The sequence below is a fragment of the Gossypium arboreum genome, chromosome 9 (assembly GCF_025698485.1).
Source record: "Gossypium arboreum isolate Shixiya-1 chromosome 9, ASM2569848v2, whole genome shotgun sequence".
NCBI classification, from domain to species: Eukaryota; Viridiplantae; Streptophyta; class Magnoliopsida; order Malvales; family Malvaceae; genus Gossypium; species Gossypium arboreum.
In genome coordinates, this window is record NC_069078.1 from 77,321,662 (window position 1) to 77,341,315 (window position 19,654).

Genomic DNA, 19,654 nt, shown 5'->3' on the forward strand with positions numbered 1-19,654 from the left:
TCCTCGTTCACCTTAACTAACTGAATAACCTTTTGAAATACACGAATTTTTATATAAAAGGCAAGCTCGCTCTCGAAAATTCAAGATGTCGTGTCCTAACTTACTGGATGTGACATTTTATATTGTGAGACGAGAAGGTCTTTAACATTTGAGCATTTTCTTTACAAAGAGGGATCGTATTTTAAATTCTTTCAAGTTTTCAAATTTTCGACACTAAGACACTAATTAATCAACTAGGTACCAATTTTGGGCGTATCGAGGGTGCTAATCCTTCCTCGTGCGTAACCGACTCCCGAACTCATTTTCTGATTTTCGTAGACCAAAAATTATCGTTTTAGTAAATCTTAACTTTTATTAAAATGATTAACCTTAAATTAATCATTTTAATAAAATTTATGTTGACTAAGCGGTTCAGTTTGTTTACAGAGATATCGTTAGCAACATAAGTTTCATTCAGCACCTTCATCAATGCGCTGCGATGGGTTTCGGAGCTCAAGAGTATGGCCAGTACCGATATACGAGCTGGCTGTTTGTGCAACTGTTCTATGACACTATATTCGCTGTGCTTCAAGAATTTTAAGAATTCTTTTGCTTCTTTTTCAGTCACTGGCTCATTAACAGTTGGTTCAGGCCCCGCCAGCTTCTTTTTCTCTTGTTTAATTGCTAATGATTTTCCTTTAACCTGCTCGACATTTGTATTTGGGGTATAACGCCTTTCGCTGCGCGTCTAAAAACCCTCATCTTGACCTTCCTCTGATGCATTAATCGACATCTCCTCTCCCGGGATTGTCACATTGCAGCTATAATTCCACGGTACCCTTTTGCTATCTTTATAAGAGAAAGCAACGGGCTTCTGGATTACGACCTTGGGCGCAACTTGTGCCCCAACTTCATTTATTCTCGGACGCGATATGATAACCACTGGGTGGTTGACTTTGTAAACGTCCTTCATCGACCTCTCTTCGGAGGCACACACATCTGTTTCTTCTGGGCTCCCAACATATTCGAAGAATTCCAGCTCTATATTATCCATCAATCCTTGTAATAAAACCCTAAATTCGCTGCATTTCTGAATCTCGTGATCTTCTTGATCATGGAACTTGCAATAATTTTTTGCTTCTTGGGGTCTAACCCTTGTATTCTGTGTTATCAACCCTCTTTCCACCATTTTCTTCCATACTTCTTTCAGCGGGGTGTTCACTTCTGCAATATTCACCTTAATTTCTTTCCCCGAACTCTCGATTATCGCATTTATCCCCATATCTCCATGGTTGGGTAATGGATTCTCTACACTGGATGTATCGTCAAATTTCACGATGCCCATGTTGATGAGTCTTTCAACCAATTTCTCGAAAGTGGTGCAGTTTTCTATCGAGTGTCCTGTGGCTCCTGCATGGTATTCGCATTGGGCATTTGCGTCATACCATTTGGGGTATGGAGGTTGCATTGGCTTTAGATAGAATGGAGACACGACATGTGCATCGAATAAACTTTGGTATAACTCCTTGTACGTCATTGGAATGGGCGTAAATTAGAGTTTCTCCCTATTTTGCTTTGTATTGGGCTCTTGTCTGGGTGGGCCCTGCTGACCAGTGGTTGTGGACTTTGGTTGGCTTACGGTGATCGATTTTGAATATGAGCTCATATTATTCACCTCGTGCTCTTTCTTCCTCGATGTTGACCTCTTGGCGTTTTCCCCAACCTTTATTTTCCCACATCTTATTGCGTTTTCTATCATTTCTCCAGACATTACTATGTCTGAAAAACTCTTGGTTGCGCTTCCCAGCATGTGGTTAATAAAAGATGCTTTCAGAGTGTTGATGAAGAGCATAGTGGTTTTCTTTTCCAATAGAGGGGGTCGGACTTGTGTGGCCACCTCTCTCCATCACTGGGCATACTGCCTAAAGCTCTCATTATGCTTTTTTTCCATATTCTGTAAAGTGATTCTATCAGGGGCTATGTCTGCCACATGTCCATACTGCTTCATGAAAGCTTGTGCTAGATCTTTCCATGAACCGATCTGAGCGCGACTCAGTTGGTTGTACCATCTAGAGGCGGCCCCAACCAGACTTTCTTGGAAGCAATGAATTAATAGTTGGTCATTATTGACATGACCTGCCATTCGTCTGCAGAACATCGTAATATGGGCTTCCGGGCAAGTAGTCCCATTGTACTTCTCAAATTCTGGTCATTATAGAGTTTTAACCTTATCTAATATTAATGCTAACTCTCGTCTTTTGTCTGACGATGACTCATACATCATACTCAGCGTTCTAGCTTGTATTGCCAAATCTTGCAAGTATTTAGCAACCTCTCGAATCTGAACTAGGGCCTCTTCCATGACATGATCCTTATCTCTTAATTGATCCCGAAGATGGTGAAGTTCTCCCTTCTACTGTTCTTCTCTTGTCTCGAGCTGCTCAATCCGTACCTCATAGTCCTGTAGTGCCGCTTCTAACTCTCTAATGTTATGCTTCATATTCTCAATCTTGTTCAAGCTTACCTTTAACTCAATTGCAGAGTTACGACTTCGGTAATGATGAAGGGATCGTCCAAGCTCTGACACCTTAACTTTTAACCCTTGATTTTCCTTCTCTAGGGCCTGATTACAAGACTGAATTTCTTGGAACTTTTTCTCCCAATACTCAGCCTTGACTCTTTCTTCTTGAATCTCTTGTTGCCATTGCTCTGAAGATTTCCCTAATCCGACCCTTTTTAGTGTCATCTGAGCTTTCTTATAATGTGTCTTTAGGTCATCTCGATCTTCTTCGACCTTCCTCTTGTCCTTTTTTATCTTCTCGACTTCCATCTTTTGAATGTCAACATCGAGACTTAAGCACATTTTCTCCTCTTCGAGTTTCTCAATCTTCTTTTCTAGCTCTGAATTCTTCCTTTCAAATTCTTACTTCACAACCTCCAACTCCGACGGGATCACTCGCAAGTTCTCCTCTAATAATCGAGCCTCTCCCAAAATCGGACTAGGGATATTATCGTTGAATCTCTTCATAAACCACCCTTTATACTCAGGAGTTGACGTCGAGCCTTCAGTCAAGATCTTCATACAGAAAGGCTTCTTCCAAGCCTCAGAAATCTCCCGCATCTTCTTCTTGTAGTGATCACCTTTATAAGAGAAATCGCTCTGAGCTAAACCCTGTGTAGCTGGTATAAACTGCCTTGCTTGATACTGCCTTAGAACAAGCAGTGGTGTATATCCAACAACTCCCCAAATTCCTGGCAAAGGGACCCAATTGAAACTGCCACATCGGTAAAGGACTTCACTAGGAACCAACCAAGGAGCCTTCCACATAACATCTTCCTTTCGAAGATTCTGAAGAATATCTATCCACCTCTCTTCTGAAATGTCATCTCTTCTAGGCATGTCTACAACTTCCTTTAAGGGAGAATAACCCTCAAAGAATACTCGGCAATGATCCTTATCAAGCTTCCAGAAGTGGCTATGAAACCAGACCAACAGTAACTGTGCACATCTAATGAATCTTCCTTCACCGGTTCTTCGACATGCATTCAAGGATCTTATCCTCTCAGTTAGGATCGCGGGCACAGGTGTGTTCTGTTTACCAAGTCGATTGAATAAATCCGCAACTGCCTTATCTATATACCTCAACGCCTTTGGGAAAATCACCATACCGTAAATACTCAAAGCTAGGACGTCGACCTTTTTCTTCACGTCTGGATGTGTCGATATCAAATCCCTTAAAATGGCCCATGAAATGCATTTACTATCACCCTTTTGCTGTACACGAGCTACAGCCCACTGCTCACTCATCCCAGTAATCATTACCAACTTCTTCGTAAAAGTTAGAACGCTAGCAGGCCTGATATAAGCCTTGTGACTCTGAATCTTCGAGCAACGCAATAAAGTCGTATACTCCTCCAAAGTAGGTACAAGATCAACATCCCCAAATGTAAAGCAACTATAAGCAGGGTTCCAGAACTGTACCATAGCTCGAAACAAGTGTCTATCTACCTTGACGTCTAGCAAATATGGAAGGTCTCTATAATTTCGATAGAAAACCTGCTTAGCTTTATCATCCCATTGGGCCCAAATGTTTCTCAGCTCCTGCAACTCATTTTGCGTCGAATTAACATGGGTGAAATCCCATAATTCTGACGTATATCCCTCAGTGACACTATCTCCTTTCTCTAACCGGCTTTTCTCTGACCAGGTACAGACAGAAGCATTGTCCTCCACTTTACTAAGGTATTCGTTCCTCATTATAAAACTTCCTAACTCAGAAATCGAACTTTGAATCGACACCTTTTAATGATGAATGGTATGCGATGATGACAAAAAAAATAAAATAAAAAACAAGTTAGTATCATATAAAAAGATGTAATAAACAAGCACTTATAAAGGTAGGTACTAAAGGTCATCCTCATACTACCTGGGGCAAGCACTTAAAGTTCACTAAATGTAGTTCGGTTTTGAAGCAAAGGTACCTGAACCAGCAGATTCCTCGATCCTCACCCATTATAGGCTCATATGGACCAAGTTCAGTTCAGGGGAATACATTTCCTTATGCCCATGCGGAGGTGAAAACCTCATGAAGGCATAGGTACGGATGTATTCCGGAAGCGATCCTCTAGCCCATGCGGAGGTGAAAACCTCACGAAAGCATAGTTTCTCACTCTCACTTAAAAGGTGTGACCACAACGGTCATGCAATGCGATGCAAAACTATTTAAGGACTCAAACCAATGCAGCAGGTATTATATCATAAACCAGAAAAAAAACTGATGAAATGCAATGAAAGGATCGTATTTCAAAACCAGATTTTCAATTTTCGATAAAAAGACAAAAGTTAATCAACTTGTGGCTTGAGTCTCTTATTTAGTCCCCAGCGGAGTCGCCAAACTGTCGTAACCATTTTTTTTTGGAAAAACGTGAATCGACTTAGATTTTTGGAAATGAAAACGAATAGAGGAGTCGCCACCAATCTTTTTTGATGAGGTATGATCGGATCACCTTAAATTAATCATTTTAATAAAAGTTAATATTTACTAAAATGATAATTTTTGGTCTACTAAAATCGAAAATGAGTTCAGAGTCGATTTACATACGAGGAAGGATTAGCACCCTCGATCGCCCAAAATTGGTACCTAGTTGATTAATTAGTGTCTTAGTGTCGAAAATTTGAAAACTTGAAAGAATTTAAAATCGATCCCTCTTTGTAAAGAAAATGCTCAAATGTTAAAGACCTTCTCGTCTCACAATATAAAATGTCACATCCAAGAAGTTAGGACACGACATCTTGAATTTTGAGAGCGAGCTTGCCTTTTATATAAAAATTCGTGTATTTCAAAAGGTTATTCAGTTAGTTAAGGTGAACGAGGAAAATCGAAACCCAGTAAGTTAGGCACGTTTCCTCGAATTTCCGAACCTTGAATATTGCCTTTACTTGCAAAAATCTTATTTCGAGGTAACAAAATGCCATACCCGTAAGTTAGGGCACAACACCTCGTATCTCGAGAATAAGCATTTTCAAAACTCATGTCATGATTTAAAAGAGTATTCCGTTATTTAGGTTAAAGGAGAAAAATCGAAACCCAGTAAGTTAGGGCACGATTGTCTCGAATTACCAAATACTGAATATTACTTTATGAAAGAATTATTATTGGGTTGGATATAATGATAATAATAATAATATTAAAGTAAAGTAAATAATAATACTATATATAAAAAATATATATATGTATATAATAGAAATACACACTACTATATAATAATAATAATAATAAATATAGAAATACAAAAAGCAAATATAATAAAAATATTAAATTAAAGTAATAAAAACAATACTATATATAAATATATATATACATAAAATATACATTAATATATAATAATAATAATAGTAATAGCAAAAATAATAAAAATATGAGTAATATTAATAATATAAATAAATATAGAGAGGTATATATAATATAATAATATAAATAATAATATATAAATGAGAAATAATAATAATAATATAAATAATAGTAAAAATAATAAAATAAAAAAAATAAAACAAAGCTCTCAACTCTCTCCTCTTTCCCCATTCCGCCATGGTAAATTAGGTACCAGTGCGCCGGACGGGGTCCGTCCGTCGTCTTTTTGTCATTGTCATGCCACCGTGCGTGGTGGCTGGAATTTAAAAAATGTATTTTTTTTGTTTTCTTTTTATTTTATATCTAAATATATGTATACTATTTTTGAAAGAAAAGAAAAGAGAAAAATGTTTATATGTACAAAAAAAAGTGAAAATAAAAAGGAAAAAAGAAATAAAAACCTTAATGCGTTTGAATCTTTTCTTCTTCAATACTCGCTTTTTTTATTTCAGATTTTCTTGCAAACCTTTTGCTTTTACATTCTTCTCTTTTTTTTTTGTATAAAAAAAACCTTTCAAAAATACAATTCTTTCCTCCTCTCCCCTTTTTACAATGGACTTAGTTTTGCTTTTATAGCCATCTTACATACATTTCTTATCATTCTATGTCTCTTCTCCATTTGATGGTGTAGGTGCAAGTGGGAGATAAGGTGGTAGAGTAGGTGCAAGTGGGAGGCAAGGTGGTGGAGTAGGTGCAAGTGGGAAGCAAGGTGACTAGGGTTTTGTCTTTTTTTTTTAAAAAAAAAAGTTTAGGTTGTATTGAGCTAGGGTTTTTATTATTTGGGCTTAGTTTTGGGTCTGATTTTGTAATTGGGTTTGTGAATTGGGTAGGATTTAGGTTTGATTTTAATTTGTCGGGCCGAGCAAATTTGAGCCTCTACAATCTCTTACGGTAAAAATTATATTTATCAAACCATTTAATTATATTTTGTAATTTAATGAAAATCTAAATATTATATGCTTAATTACACCCGATCAATTTTCATACAATTCAATCAAAGTTTATTTATAATTTTAATATAATATAAATTTTCTGAAAGATCAAACTTGATATTTAGAAAGAAGATGGCATAATGATTTATTTGGCTCTCCACCTTTATAAAAATAAGTTATTATAACATTTCTTTAATTTTTTTATTACTTATTTTAGTCATTGAACTTGCATTGTTTGTTAAATCACTCTAAAACATATGGAAAAAGTTAACGTTTGTTAAATTTGCTGACTTGACATCCATGTGGCAATCCACGTTGTTGGGAATTAATTAAATTTAAAAAAATTAATCTTAAAAATTAATTAATTGCTGACATGATATTCATGTATGTACTACATCAATAAAGTTAACAAATGCAAATTTTTTCATTCATTTTGGAGTGATTTGACAAATAACGTAAGTTTAAAGATTAAAAAAGACGAAAAATTAAATGAAAAATTAAAATAATTTTTTTTTAAAGTTAGAAGAGTAAATAAATAATTATACCGAAGAAGATTGACTGCTGATTTGTCTTTGCTTCTATAAATTAGAAGGAATTAATTTCCCTTACAAGTTGAACTAACCAAGCAATCGTTTGTCTTAAATGGGCAAATGAAAAACCGGGCACTTGGTTAAATATAATAAATATTTTGTTTCAGTTAATGTAATAATAATGGGAAAAAAGAATGGGGTTTTAGTAGAGCCAGCAATGCCAAAATATGCAATTCAACCTTCTTTCATTTTCATTGGCTGCTAATGATTTTAGGAACATTTTAAGTATTAGTATTTATAGTATATATTAAAAATAGTTTTTTTTTTGAATTTTATTGCATTCAGTTAACATATTATTTATTATCATAATCAGTCGTTAATTTTCCATAAAAAAATCAATCCTTAATTTATAACTTCAAAAAGGTAAATTGGGCAAGTTAGCTAACTGCCTTACTAGAATTGTAATTCTCTCTATTTATTTCTGAGTTTTGAGTGTCTAACTCAATATTCACTCAAGATAATTGTTGGGATCGACCCGATTAAGCAACAAAAAAATTAGCGAAATAAATTGAGAAATTGAATACACAAATATAACGTGGAAAAACCTCTCCAAAAAGGATAAAAAAACCACGGGTAAAGATAATTTTACTATAATGGCAAAAGAACGAAGAGTACAAAAGATAGAGATAAAAACTAAACCCCGAATATAAAGAACCCTCAAAACGTAAACACAAAATTCTCTAAATGTGTTATAAGTTCTAATATCTAATTGGTGTATTTTTTAAGGTTGTAAAAGAGCCTATTTATAGGCTAAATTCATATAGAGTCTATTTATAGGCTAAATTCATAGGTCAAATAATAATAAAATAATCTAGACTAATCAAATTTTGATTGAAACAAATAAACAGAGTTTAACTGAAAGATTATTTCTCAAATTTGACTGAAATAGGAGTCATACTCAACAAATCTCCACCTTGACTCATATTTTCACAATGTCATCTTTGCCAAAGCCCGCCACGGGCCTATCTTGAACTATACAGGGAATTAATTGAGTCGAATCTGTGCTTAGAAACTGGAAGACTTCTAGCCTTCGCCTTGTACACTACCAAATTAAAACTAACTCGAGTCTGATTTTCACGAACACAGTGCCCTAACTTTTCAAAACCTGCATCCAAAAGAGAACCTCTCTTCAACGAAATAGTCATACCTTTTTCCCTCTTATGACCAAGTTGCCTCCGCTGCAAATGAGTTGACTTCGACTCCGTAACGGACGAGGGACGTCTGATTTCACTGGTCACTGTAGAACCATCTAGAATATAAAGACTGCCGATTCTTTTACCTTTTAACAAAACGAGAGCTCCAAGAGATATTTTAATGTTGCTCGAATCAAAACCTTTCAAGTCTAAAATACTCAAGGAGATGAGATTCTTTCGTAAATTAGGTACATACCTAACATCTGAGAGTGTCCTAATCGTCCTATCATGTATTTTAATTTTAACAGTACCAATACCAATTACCTTACTAGAAGAATCATTTCCCATGTGCACAACTCCATCTTCAACTGAAATGTATGTGAAGAACCATTCTCTATTGGGACACATGTGGAAAGAACATCCTGAATCTAGGATCCACTAAGACATGAGCTTGGAGTTATCGCTCGTTGAAACTAACAAGAAATCATCACTGCTTCCTTCGGCCAAATTAGCACCAGCTACATCTTCCTCGTTACTCTCAGTAGCTCTTTTATTTCGCAGTTTATAACAATCTGCTTTGACGTGACCTAATTTTTTACAATACTGACACCTTTTGCCTCGTTTCTTTGATACTACCAAAACAGTAGGTTGCCTATCTGCCTTGCTATCCAAACCAAACTCATTGTCGAGTTTGTCTCTACTCAATAAATAACCCTTCACATCTTCGAACGAGAGTTTGTCTCAGCCATAAATTAGGGTCTTTTTGAAAGACTTGTATAAGGGGGTAAAGAGCACAATAATAACATAGCTTGATCTTTATTGTCAATATGAACCTCAACGTTCTTTAAATCATTTAAAAGAGTAATAAATTGACTGATGTGATATTTAAAAAGCTCACTTTCATTTATGCGAAATGTAAATAGACGTTGTTTCAACATTAAATGGTTAGTTAGAGACTTAGTCGCATAAAGAGTTTCTAACCTTTTCCACAATGCGGATGAGGTCTTCTCTATCAATACCTCCTATAATACCGTATTTGCGAGGCACAACTGGATTGCAGACAAGGCCTTTTTATCAAGCTCTTCTCATTCTGTTTGATTTAGATTCTTAGGCTTTTTCACTGTAACAACTTTTTTCAAACTGGTTTGAACTAGAATTGCCATCATCTGAATTGCCACAGATTGAAATTTGTCTTACTAGCGAACTTCTCAATTTCAAACCTTGTTTCTGTCATCTCTGAATGGGCTGGTCTATGAAAATTGAACTAGCTTTGATACCACTTATTGGGATCGACCTAATTAAGCAACAAAAAAAAATAGCAGAATAATTTGAGAAATTGAACACAGAAATTTAACGTGGAAAAACCCCTCCAAAAAGGATAAAAAATCACGAGCAAAGATAATTTTACTATAATGGAAAAAGAACGAAGAGTACAAAAGATGGATATAAAAACTAAACTCCGAAAACCCGAAAACAAAGAACCCTTAAAAAGTAAACACAAAATTTTCTAAATGTGTTATGAGTTCTAATATCTAATTGGTGTATTTTCTAAAGTTGTAAAAGAGCCTATTTATAGGCTAAATTCATAGGTCAAATAATAATAAAATAATCTAGACTAATTAGAGTTTGATTGAAATAAATAAACAGAGTTTAATTGAAAGATTATTTCTCAAATTTGATTGAAATAATACTCAACAATAATAAATAACAATTAATGACTTGCTTACAATAGTTTAAAAGTGTAGACATGGCCAGACGATTATGAAAATTAATATTGTATACCTAAATTGCTTAAGATAACCTTAATCTCTTACTTTTAATCTTGTTGTAATTTTGCCTCCTATTTTTTGTTTTGAAAACAAATTAAAATTGAAGCTAAGAGATTATCCAAATATTTTCAACCTAAAACTCGTATTGCACGATGAAAAAAAAAAGAATGTTTAGGTCGTATGGGTTGTAATGGCATGGGCCCCGGCCCCCTTAAAATGTAAATTTGCTCTTTTGGCCCTTAAATTTTTTTAAAAATTTTAAATTAGTAAAGGTAAAATTACACTTTGCCCCCCCTAAAATTATAAAAATTTGATTTAATCCTTTACAAATTATAAAGATATAAACTATAAAAAATTAAAATTTTATCTGGCCCCCCTAAAAATTTGTTCTGGCCTCGCCTCTGGTTCAAGTGTTGTGCTCCTTATTTTAATGAGGTAGATTAAATCTTAAATTTAAGGTTTAGATTTATTCATTTTGATCTAAGGGTTAAAAACAAATTGGTTCTCGTTGTTCTTATTTTAATAGTTTTCACTACAGTTACACCAATCCAAACTGATATAAATGCAAAAAACAAAATCAACAATTTTTAAATTCCAGGGCTCCATTAGATTTCAAGAAATGTATGATAATTTCCATTTTTAAAATAAAAAAAATAAAAAAATATGTTTGGTTGAAAAATTTAAACCATATTTTTTTGAAAATATATGAAAATAGAAAATAAGGTTGTAAGAAAAGGTTTCTACTTTAGTGTTAAATGAAATAAAGTAGAATGAATTCCCTTCATGCTTGGATTTATAACCTCTCTTTTCTTCTTATAATTTCATAATTTAATGTTTCAATTCTGATTTTTATGTGGTAGGTAGGTGGGAAGTAATACCTAAACACTAAACAACTATTTGTTTTTATTTTTCAATACATATCTTACCAAATCCAACCAATTTTCTCTCCAAAATTCAACATTCTATTAACAATAGAAAATAAAAATAAAAGGAGTAATCTCTTGAATTTTATTGATAGACCTCAAAGGTGTATATATATCTATATAGTAATAGTTATTTCGAATCAAATTGTTAAAAGATAATATCCCATAATAATATCATATAATATCCCATTAGAAATTAAATTGTTAATAGATAATATCTCATTAGGAATTAATTTGCTAAGAAATAATATCACATAATAATATTCTAACATCCCCTTTAAGTTGGAGCATGTAGATCATAAATGCCTAACTTGCTGAGAAAATATTTAAATTGTGGTTTATCAAGCACCTTTATAAAAATGTCAGCCAATTGAATGGAGGTCAAACCATAAGAAGTGCAATCAACCCATCCTGGATTGCATCCTTAACAAAGTGGCAATCCACTTCAATATGTTTAGTATACTCGTGAAATACGAGATTCTGTGCAATATACAACGTAGATTGACTATCACAAAATAAAGGAATTGTTTTAAGATGATGAACACCCGAGCTCAATAGCAATGCCTTTAGCCATTTAAGCTCATAAGTGACGGAAGCCATAGACCTATACTTAGACTCAGCAGAAAAATAGGAAATAATATGTTGTTTCTTAGTTTTCCGGGAAATAGGAGATTGTCTTAGAAAGGCAAGCCAAGCAGTAAGTGAACATTGAGTTAACGGACAAGCAGGCCAATTCGAATCACATCATCCTTTCAAGGGCAAATCGCTATCAAATCTCAAAAGAACCCATTGGCTAGGATAGCCTTTGAAGTACCGAACAACACATAGAGCTGCGTCCCAATGCTCTTACCTCGACTCATGCATAAACTAGGATAAGACATGAACTGAGTATGCCAAATCAGGTTTGGTCACTACCAAATAAATCAAACTACCCATTAACCGTCTGTATGGCTCAGGATCAGACAAAACTATCCTTGTAACATGCACTAATTTATGATTTTGCTCTATTGGTGATCTGCGAGCTTTGCTCCCAAAAGACCCACCTTCGAAATAATATCAAGTGCATATTTTCTTTGACAAAGAAATAGTTCTAAAGAAATATGAGCTACCTCTATCCCAAAAAATATTTCAAAACACCAACATCCTTCATATGGTAGCAAGAATTGAGATACCTCTTAAAATTTTTCAAAGCATCGGAATCGTTTCTAAAAATAAGCAAATCATCAACATAAACTAGCACACTAATGTGTACAGATCTTTAGTGTATGTAATGAGAGAACAATTAGAATATGATTGAAGAAATCCATACCTTTTTAGTGTAACAACAAGTTTCGCAAACCAACACTAAGGAGCCTATTTCAACCTATACAAAGACTTGCGTAAATGGAAAACCATTCCAGGCTCGTCAAGAGCAAAACATGGATAAAACCTTGTGTAAATCTCTTCATTAAGACCACCATGCAGGAAGGCATTATGGGCATCCATATGATGTAACTCCTAATCTTTTGAAGCTGTAATAGCTAAGAAAGCCTAAACAGTCACCATTTTCGCCACAGGTGTGAAAGTTTCATTATAGTTAATACCTTTTACCTAGTGATTACCAAAAACAACAAAACGAGTTTTAAGTCTCTCAATACTTTCACCAGAGTTATATTTAATATTGTACACCGATGTACTACCCCGTGCTTTCTTTTCAAGAGGAAGTGTTTCCATAGACCAAGTGTCACTATCCTTTAGAGCACAAATTTCCTTTTGTATAGCATCACGCCATCCTGTATCTTTCACAGCCTCTTTAAAAGACTGTGGTTCGACCCTTGTAGTAATAGCTACAAGAAAATTTTGGTGTTTCACAGTAAATTTGTAACACCCCTAACCCGTATCCATTGCCGAAATGGAGTTGTGAGGCATTACTGAACCAAAGCACAGTTATGAATATATTCATAATAACTCAAATTATAATCATATAAATATAAGCATCAAATTAATTAAATATTAAACATTCATTAAAAACAAATCATATTACATAGGTACACATCATGTTCAACACTCCACTGGTAATCGAATATCTAATTAATATCAAGATTTAACTTTTAATTCTTTACGTGCACATCTTAAACCAATTAAAAGAATTCACATAGTAATTTGTTGCTTAACTTAAATGTCATAGACAAGTTCACCGAATATTATTATATATAAATATGCATACATTTCATGACCAATAATCACATCATGCATATCGAACTACATCAAATTTGGATTATTGTCGAACCATCATTGCCTAAATTTATCTAACTTAATTCACATACTAATATAAAAGGCCCGAATCATCTACATGCAAACAATTACATTCAAAACACAAATAATGATTTAAAATACTCTTAAATCTCACATTAATTATCCTGTCTAAAATGCACAAAATCAACCAAACTAATTAATTATGATTCAGTCATTAAATTAATCTTTCAAACAATTTTTAAATTACAAGTACATATTTATATTAATTCAAGACATCATATACATAGATATATAAATGTAAAGGTCAATACATCAATCAACATATATATTAATTAAATTCAAAATCTCATCAAAACTACTCACCAACCGAAATAAACTAGTACCATCTTTTCAAGTCTTAACTGGGTTATAATAATATGTATCACTCAATTATACATACATTTATACAGCAAATTCACATACACCAACTAGATTATTCAAGCTGATTTATTTAACCAAACTCACCACCCACATTTATATAAAAAAAAAACAGAATCTCCAAATAGTGCTAATTTCAAAACCGTTTACTCCCTATATCCATCACCACCACTAAACCGATTTAATACATACAATACCTAACACATATAACTTATAATTCCAAACATATAGCATTTTAATCAAAATAGGTTTAACCATACCTAATATAATTAAATTCGAACTTAAAAATAAAGCCATCTCCAATACATAATATATTTACCACAAATCAAACCATAATCAAACATTTCCGCATATTTCAAAATCAAGGTCATAAAACATTATAGCTAAGCACACATAAAAACAAATTTAAACATAAATAGCAAGCCATTTTTCGCATGGCCTTAGTTACATAACCAAAATCCAACATTTCAAAATTTTGTTCCAGTCTATACATGCCATAATATGAGCTTGATTTATTTAAATATCGAAGCTGTAGATAATGTGATAGACTTTGCTGACGATCCCCGAGCTTGTAACTTGAATTCAAAATCTATAAAACAAGGTAACATGTATACAGAGAATAAGCTATTATAGCTTAGTAAGTCATAAGCAAATATTCATCACGATAACAATATCAATTGGATTAAACCAAAACCACTTATATAATTATAACACCTTTAAATTCATATATGTAAAGTTCATATTTCAATAATATTCATTCGTATACCACTTGGCCGAATGCTCATGTAACTAAATTATCATTAATATCATTTAATTTTCATTGAATAATCATCACTAACTTAGTTCACAATCCAAAAACACATAAGCCCATGTATCACAATATGATTTCATATGTACAGGTTAATTATGTAGCCGAATGTGTAAAATCACACATGCATATAATTGTAACTCATCCAATAATATTCACAAGATCGAATACACTTACCTCATTTTAATTATTAAAAAGCTGATACATACCTGTATATTTATCTCGTTTATACACTCGAACATAACTTATCTTTGCCCGTTGAACCGTTCGGAATTGGATAGGACACTTGGATATCCACAAAAATCGTACAATGCCAACATCCTAGACGTGGTCTTACATGTAGCCACAAATCGATGCCACTGTCCCAGACAGGGTCTTACTCGTAAACACATATCGTAATCACATATCGATGCCATGGTCTTACTCGCACATATATATCGAAATCTTATGTCATGACATATGTATCCTAACTATTCCTAAGGTTCATACGGGGCTTTCGGACGTCGTATCTCGGTCGAATCATATTCGTAAACATAGTTCCCAAACATTTTCACATTCGGCTATTACTTATACAAATTCATAAAATTCAAAATCAGCATCATGCATTCACATATATTTAAAATTTACGATATTTATTTGCTTATAAACTTTCCTTGGACAACGAAAAATCGGTACGAATCGACTAGTCGACAACTTTTGACTTTCCCCGGTCCAAGTCCGATTTCTTTAGTTCTTGATCTAAACATATTCAAATTAAGCTCATTCAAAAATATTTTCATTCAATTTAGTCCAAAAACACATAAATAGGTAAATTACTATTTTACCCCTGATATTTATAATTTTTACAATTTAATCCCTATTGCACAAAACACAAAATACACCAAATTTCTCTATACTTATGTTGGGCTGAATTTTACCCACTCTCAAACAAGTCCATATATTCAATTTATTTCACATTTTAGTCCCTCAAATTTTTATTTTTTGTAATTAAGTCCTAATTACTCAAAATCATCAAAAACTCCAATACAAAATATGTTAATCTAAAACATATCTTTCATTTTTCATCATCAAACAACAAAAATTAGAAGTTATCAACAATGGCACAACTCAAAATATTCCTCAAAATCAAAAATTAAAGTATGGGTCTTGAAGATTTCTAAACAACGATCTCAAAAACGTAGAAATTATCAAAAACCGAGCTAAACTCATACCTTAATTAAGCTCCAATTTGGCCGAACCCTAGCCTTGTGTTCTTTCTTTTTATTTTTGTTTAGTTTCGGCAAATGAAGAACAAATATAACTAGTATGTAAACTTTATTTTATGTTTTATATTATATATGTTTTATTATAATAGTTTATAATATTAGTTTACAAAAATAGCCTTAATTAATTCATACCAAAACATTATAATATAAACCATTACCGTCCACTAAAAAAATTATGGGCTATTTACAACATGAATGCCTCAATTTAAAAAGCCACCAACGTTTTGACCCTTATACTTTAAACTATCAAATTTTCTATTTACGCGATTAAGTCCTTTTATTAAATCGGACACTCAAACGACAAAATTAAATCACGAAAATGTCACAGATATAAATTCACACAAAATAAACACAGAAAATAATTTTTAAATATTTTTCTGACTCGGATTCGTGGTCCCAAAACCACCGTTCCGATTAGGGTCTAAATCGAGCTATTACAAAATTTGTCACAATTAATATAATTCGCTATAGGAAACGAAGTACCTGAGGAAGGCTCTAAAGCAGGTGAGGTGGGAAATGGACTTTTCTTTATGACGATATGAGTGACAAAATCCAAAAACTTCACAGAGGGAAATTTCTCCCTATGCCCTCATCCCAATTCAAGCGCATCATTACCCAAAACCCCCTATACCATCGTGTCATTGAAGGAATAAGAAGATACCACAAGTGTTGGAGAACTCGCAAGTGGTGAACTCACAAGCTGCGGAGTAGCAAACAAATGAACTTTTTTTTAATATTTTTTCATTTGTTGGGAAACATTTATTTTAATGTTTTTAGTGTATTTGATTTATTATATTTTTTAAATTTATTTTTATATAAAAAATAATATAAAAATTTTAATACAGGCAGGCCAGGCTTGAGAAAAATTTAGGCCCATTTTTCAATCTTGGCCGAGTCCATGCCTAGAAAACGGGCCTAAAATCTTTCCCCAGCTTGACCCAACCCATGGGCAACTCTAAATGCACTTATCATTTTCAACCAGGCATAATAATTTGTTTAGCCATCTAATTTTATAAAAAATATATTGTAGTCATTTATTTAAATTTTCGCTTTTCTAGTCTTTAGACTTGTGTTATTTGTGAAATCACCCAAAAATAGATGAAAAAGTTAGCGTTTGTTAACTTTGCTTATATGGCATACACGTGGATGCCAAGTCGGCAATTAATTAATTTTTAAAATTTAAAAAATCCAAAAAATTATTTTTTAAAAAAATTTAAAATTATTAAAAAGTATAAAATTATAAAAAAACATTTTTAATATTTTGTAATTTTTTTAAAAAAATATTTAATTACTAACATGACATACATGTGGATTGGTTAACAAACGTTGACTTTTTCATTTATTTTTGCATGATTTGATAAATAATGCAAGTTCAAATGCTAAAAGAGGTAAAAAATTAAATGGAAAGCTAAAATAGTTACTTTTTTTTTATAAAGTTGAAGCGCCAAATAAATCATCATGTCTTTCAACTGTAAATATATATTTTTTAATTTTTAAATATTATATTAAAGTCTAAATTTAGTATTTAAAGCGTAAAATTTAAGGGTTTAGGATGCATGATTCTAATGCAGAATTCAAGATTTTAGGGTTTTGTATTTGTGTTTAGGGATTAAGATAATGATTTTAGAGTTTAGAGTTCTAAAATTGGGTAAACTACATTAGTAGTCACCTAATTATATTTTTCTCTTTTGGTCACTTAACTATAAAAAGTTATAAAATCACCTAATTATTCAATTTTGTCTTTTTTTGTCACCAGCAGACTAATGTAAAAATAGAAACACAAAAAATTTGAAGATATTTGGGTGATAAAAAAAACAAAATTGAGTAGTTGAGTGATCATTTTGTAACTTTTATAGTTGGGTAACTAAAACGAAAAAATAACTATACTAATAATATACATACAATACGTACAAAATTAAAATAAAATAGTTAAATTATGAGTAAAAAATATTTTCATGTGTAAATGGAATAATTCAGAATATTAAATGTATTCTAATTATTTTCTAACTTGTATTAATAAATTTTTACAGCACGTTAAAATATTATCTTATTTTATATTTAAAAATATTTTAATCAATTTTTAATTGAATTACAGTTAGTAAAATGTATGAAATGACTTGGATGTGGCCCATAGAGGTAGTGCTACCCCGACCAAGCTGTTGAACTTTACACAAATTAAGGTTGAGTGGGGAGCTGATCAACATAATACACTGGAACCGTAGCGCATATATCTTTAATGTTCACAACGTTGGATGGAAAAGAAATGTGGAAATGGGATTAAACTGAAGGAACATAAATTTGAATAACGAAAGAAATACACTTTTTTTTAATATATAAAATATTTATATAATCAAAGCACTGAATTTAGTTAAATGAACATTTTTGTTTAAAGTAACAGTTTTGAATGGCGTGAATAAATATTTTTACACCATATCGATGAAACCTGTATTTAATACTCAACTTCCCCCTTCAGCATTGCACAGCATTTATAATTAATTGCACAATATACAAAATAGAAATAAATCTAAACCTCATTAAAGGATCCATTTCATGTGCCAGACAGACACAGGCGCTCAGGGATTTCAGAATTGCTTTGCTTTCTATTAAGAGTGAAGGGTACTAAAAGTTGCTATTAATGGAATAATCTTTTCTTCCCGTTTTAATATTTTTGGTGATAAAGGGTAGCATGTCTTATTATTGTTAATAAGGGGAGGGGTCCATATCAGTAGGACTTCAATTAAATTCACAGACACAGATCAGTGAACTCAAGCACTTCCTCCTTTTTCATGTTTTGGAGTTTATGTTTCAACTTTCAGCCGCAACAACCATTCCAGCTAGGTTAACCGGCAAGTGGGAAAATCTTTCTGGGCTCATGTACAATACTGAAACATAACATATGTGTCATAATCTATATAAAACAACTTATTATCATATAAAAAATATACGATACCTTAAACACGATTTTCCCATGAAAAAGATGGCATATACTCAATACCAATAAACGGATTGCCAGTTTTGGTGCTAATGCTTTGAAAGGAAAATTGGAATAAGAATTAAAAGTTAGAAGATACATTTATGATTTTTCATTAGTTTGCAACAGATGAAAGGAAATGGATTAGAGGCAGAAATTAATGTTTTGGTAACAAAGGGAAGCAACTTTCCTAAGGACTACACACATGATTTTTTTATTGGGGCTGTCATGATCTCCCCGAGAGACCGCCAACTATTGATACAATTGCATTTTTATTATGAGTAATTCTATTTGGATGTTTAAGAGGTTACACAATTTATGATTGATGTACACAAGACATTATGGAAAGTGGGAATCCCTGCCCCAGTTTGTAATTGTAATCGACAGGGACTTACTATCAGTATTGTTGGAATCTTCACTCCTCATATCAATAATTCTCCATCCTGGATTAGAACAGTGCCAAACTATGAATATGGTTACTATAAAGTGAACAGAGGCAATAAAAGACCCGAAGATCAAGCAATTCAGGCCACAGGTTCAACATGCAATCGATCCATGAAACCCTAGTTCGACCAGATTCCATATCATAGCCTCAACAGATCCAAGTAAACTACAACTAAAAAAGAGGGGAACTGATCATGACTGCCTGCACCATAGTAGCATCACTTTTATAGATAGAGGTAAGGGAACAAAGAACCCCCTACTTCACAGTATTTAGCC

General features: G+C 32.8%; 1 protein-coding gene and 1 long non-coding RNA gene across 2 annotated transcripts; both read right to left on the reverse strand.

The window, feature by feature from the left end:
• Positions 1-2,902: 2,902 nt before the first annotated feature.
• On the reverse strand, positions 2,903-4,053 carry LOC128280478 (uncharacterized). The gene is made up of 2 exons (XM_053018630.1): positions 4,037-4,053; positions 2,903-3,935 (listed from the first exon to the last, which is right to left on the reverse strand). The coding sequence occupies exons 1-2, from the start codon at positions 4,051-4,053 to the stop codon at positions 2,903-2,905; spliced, it is 1,050 nt and encodes a 349-aa protein (XP_052874590.1).
• A 10,170-nt stretch (positions 4,054-14,223) lies between these two features.
• Positions 14,224-16,007, reverse strand: LOC128280535 (uncharacterized). The gene is made up of 2 exons (XR_008270627.1): positions 15,910-16,007; positions 14,224-14,479 (listed from the first exon to the last, which is right to left on the reverse strand). It is a non-coding gene; the product is annotated as an uncharacterized LOC128280535 (long non-coding RNA).
• Positions 16,008-19,654: the final 3,647 nt, after the last annotated feature.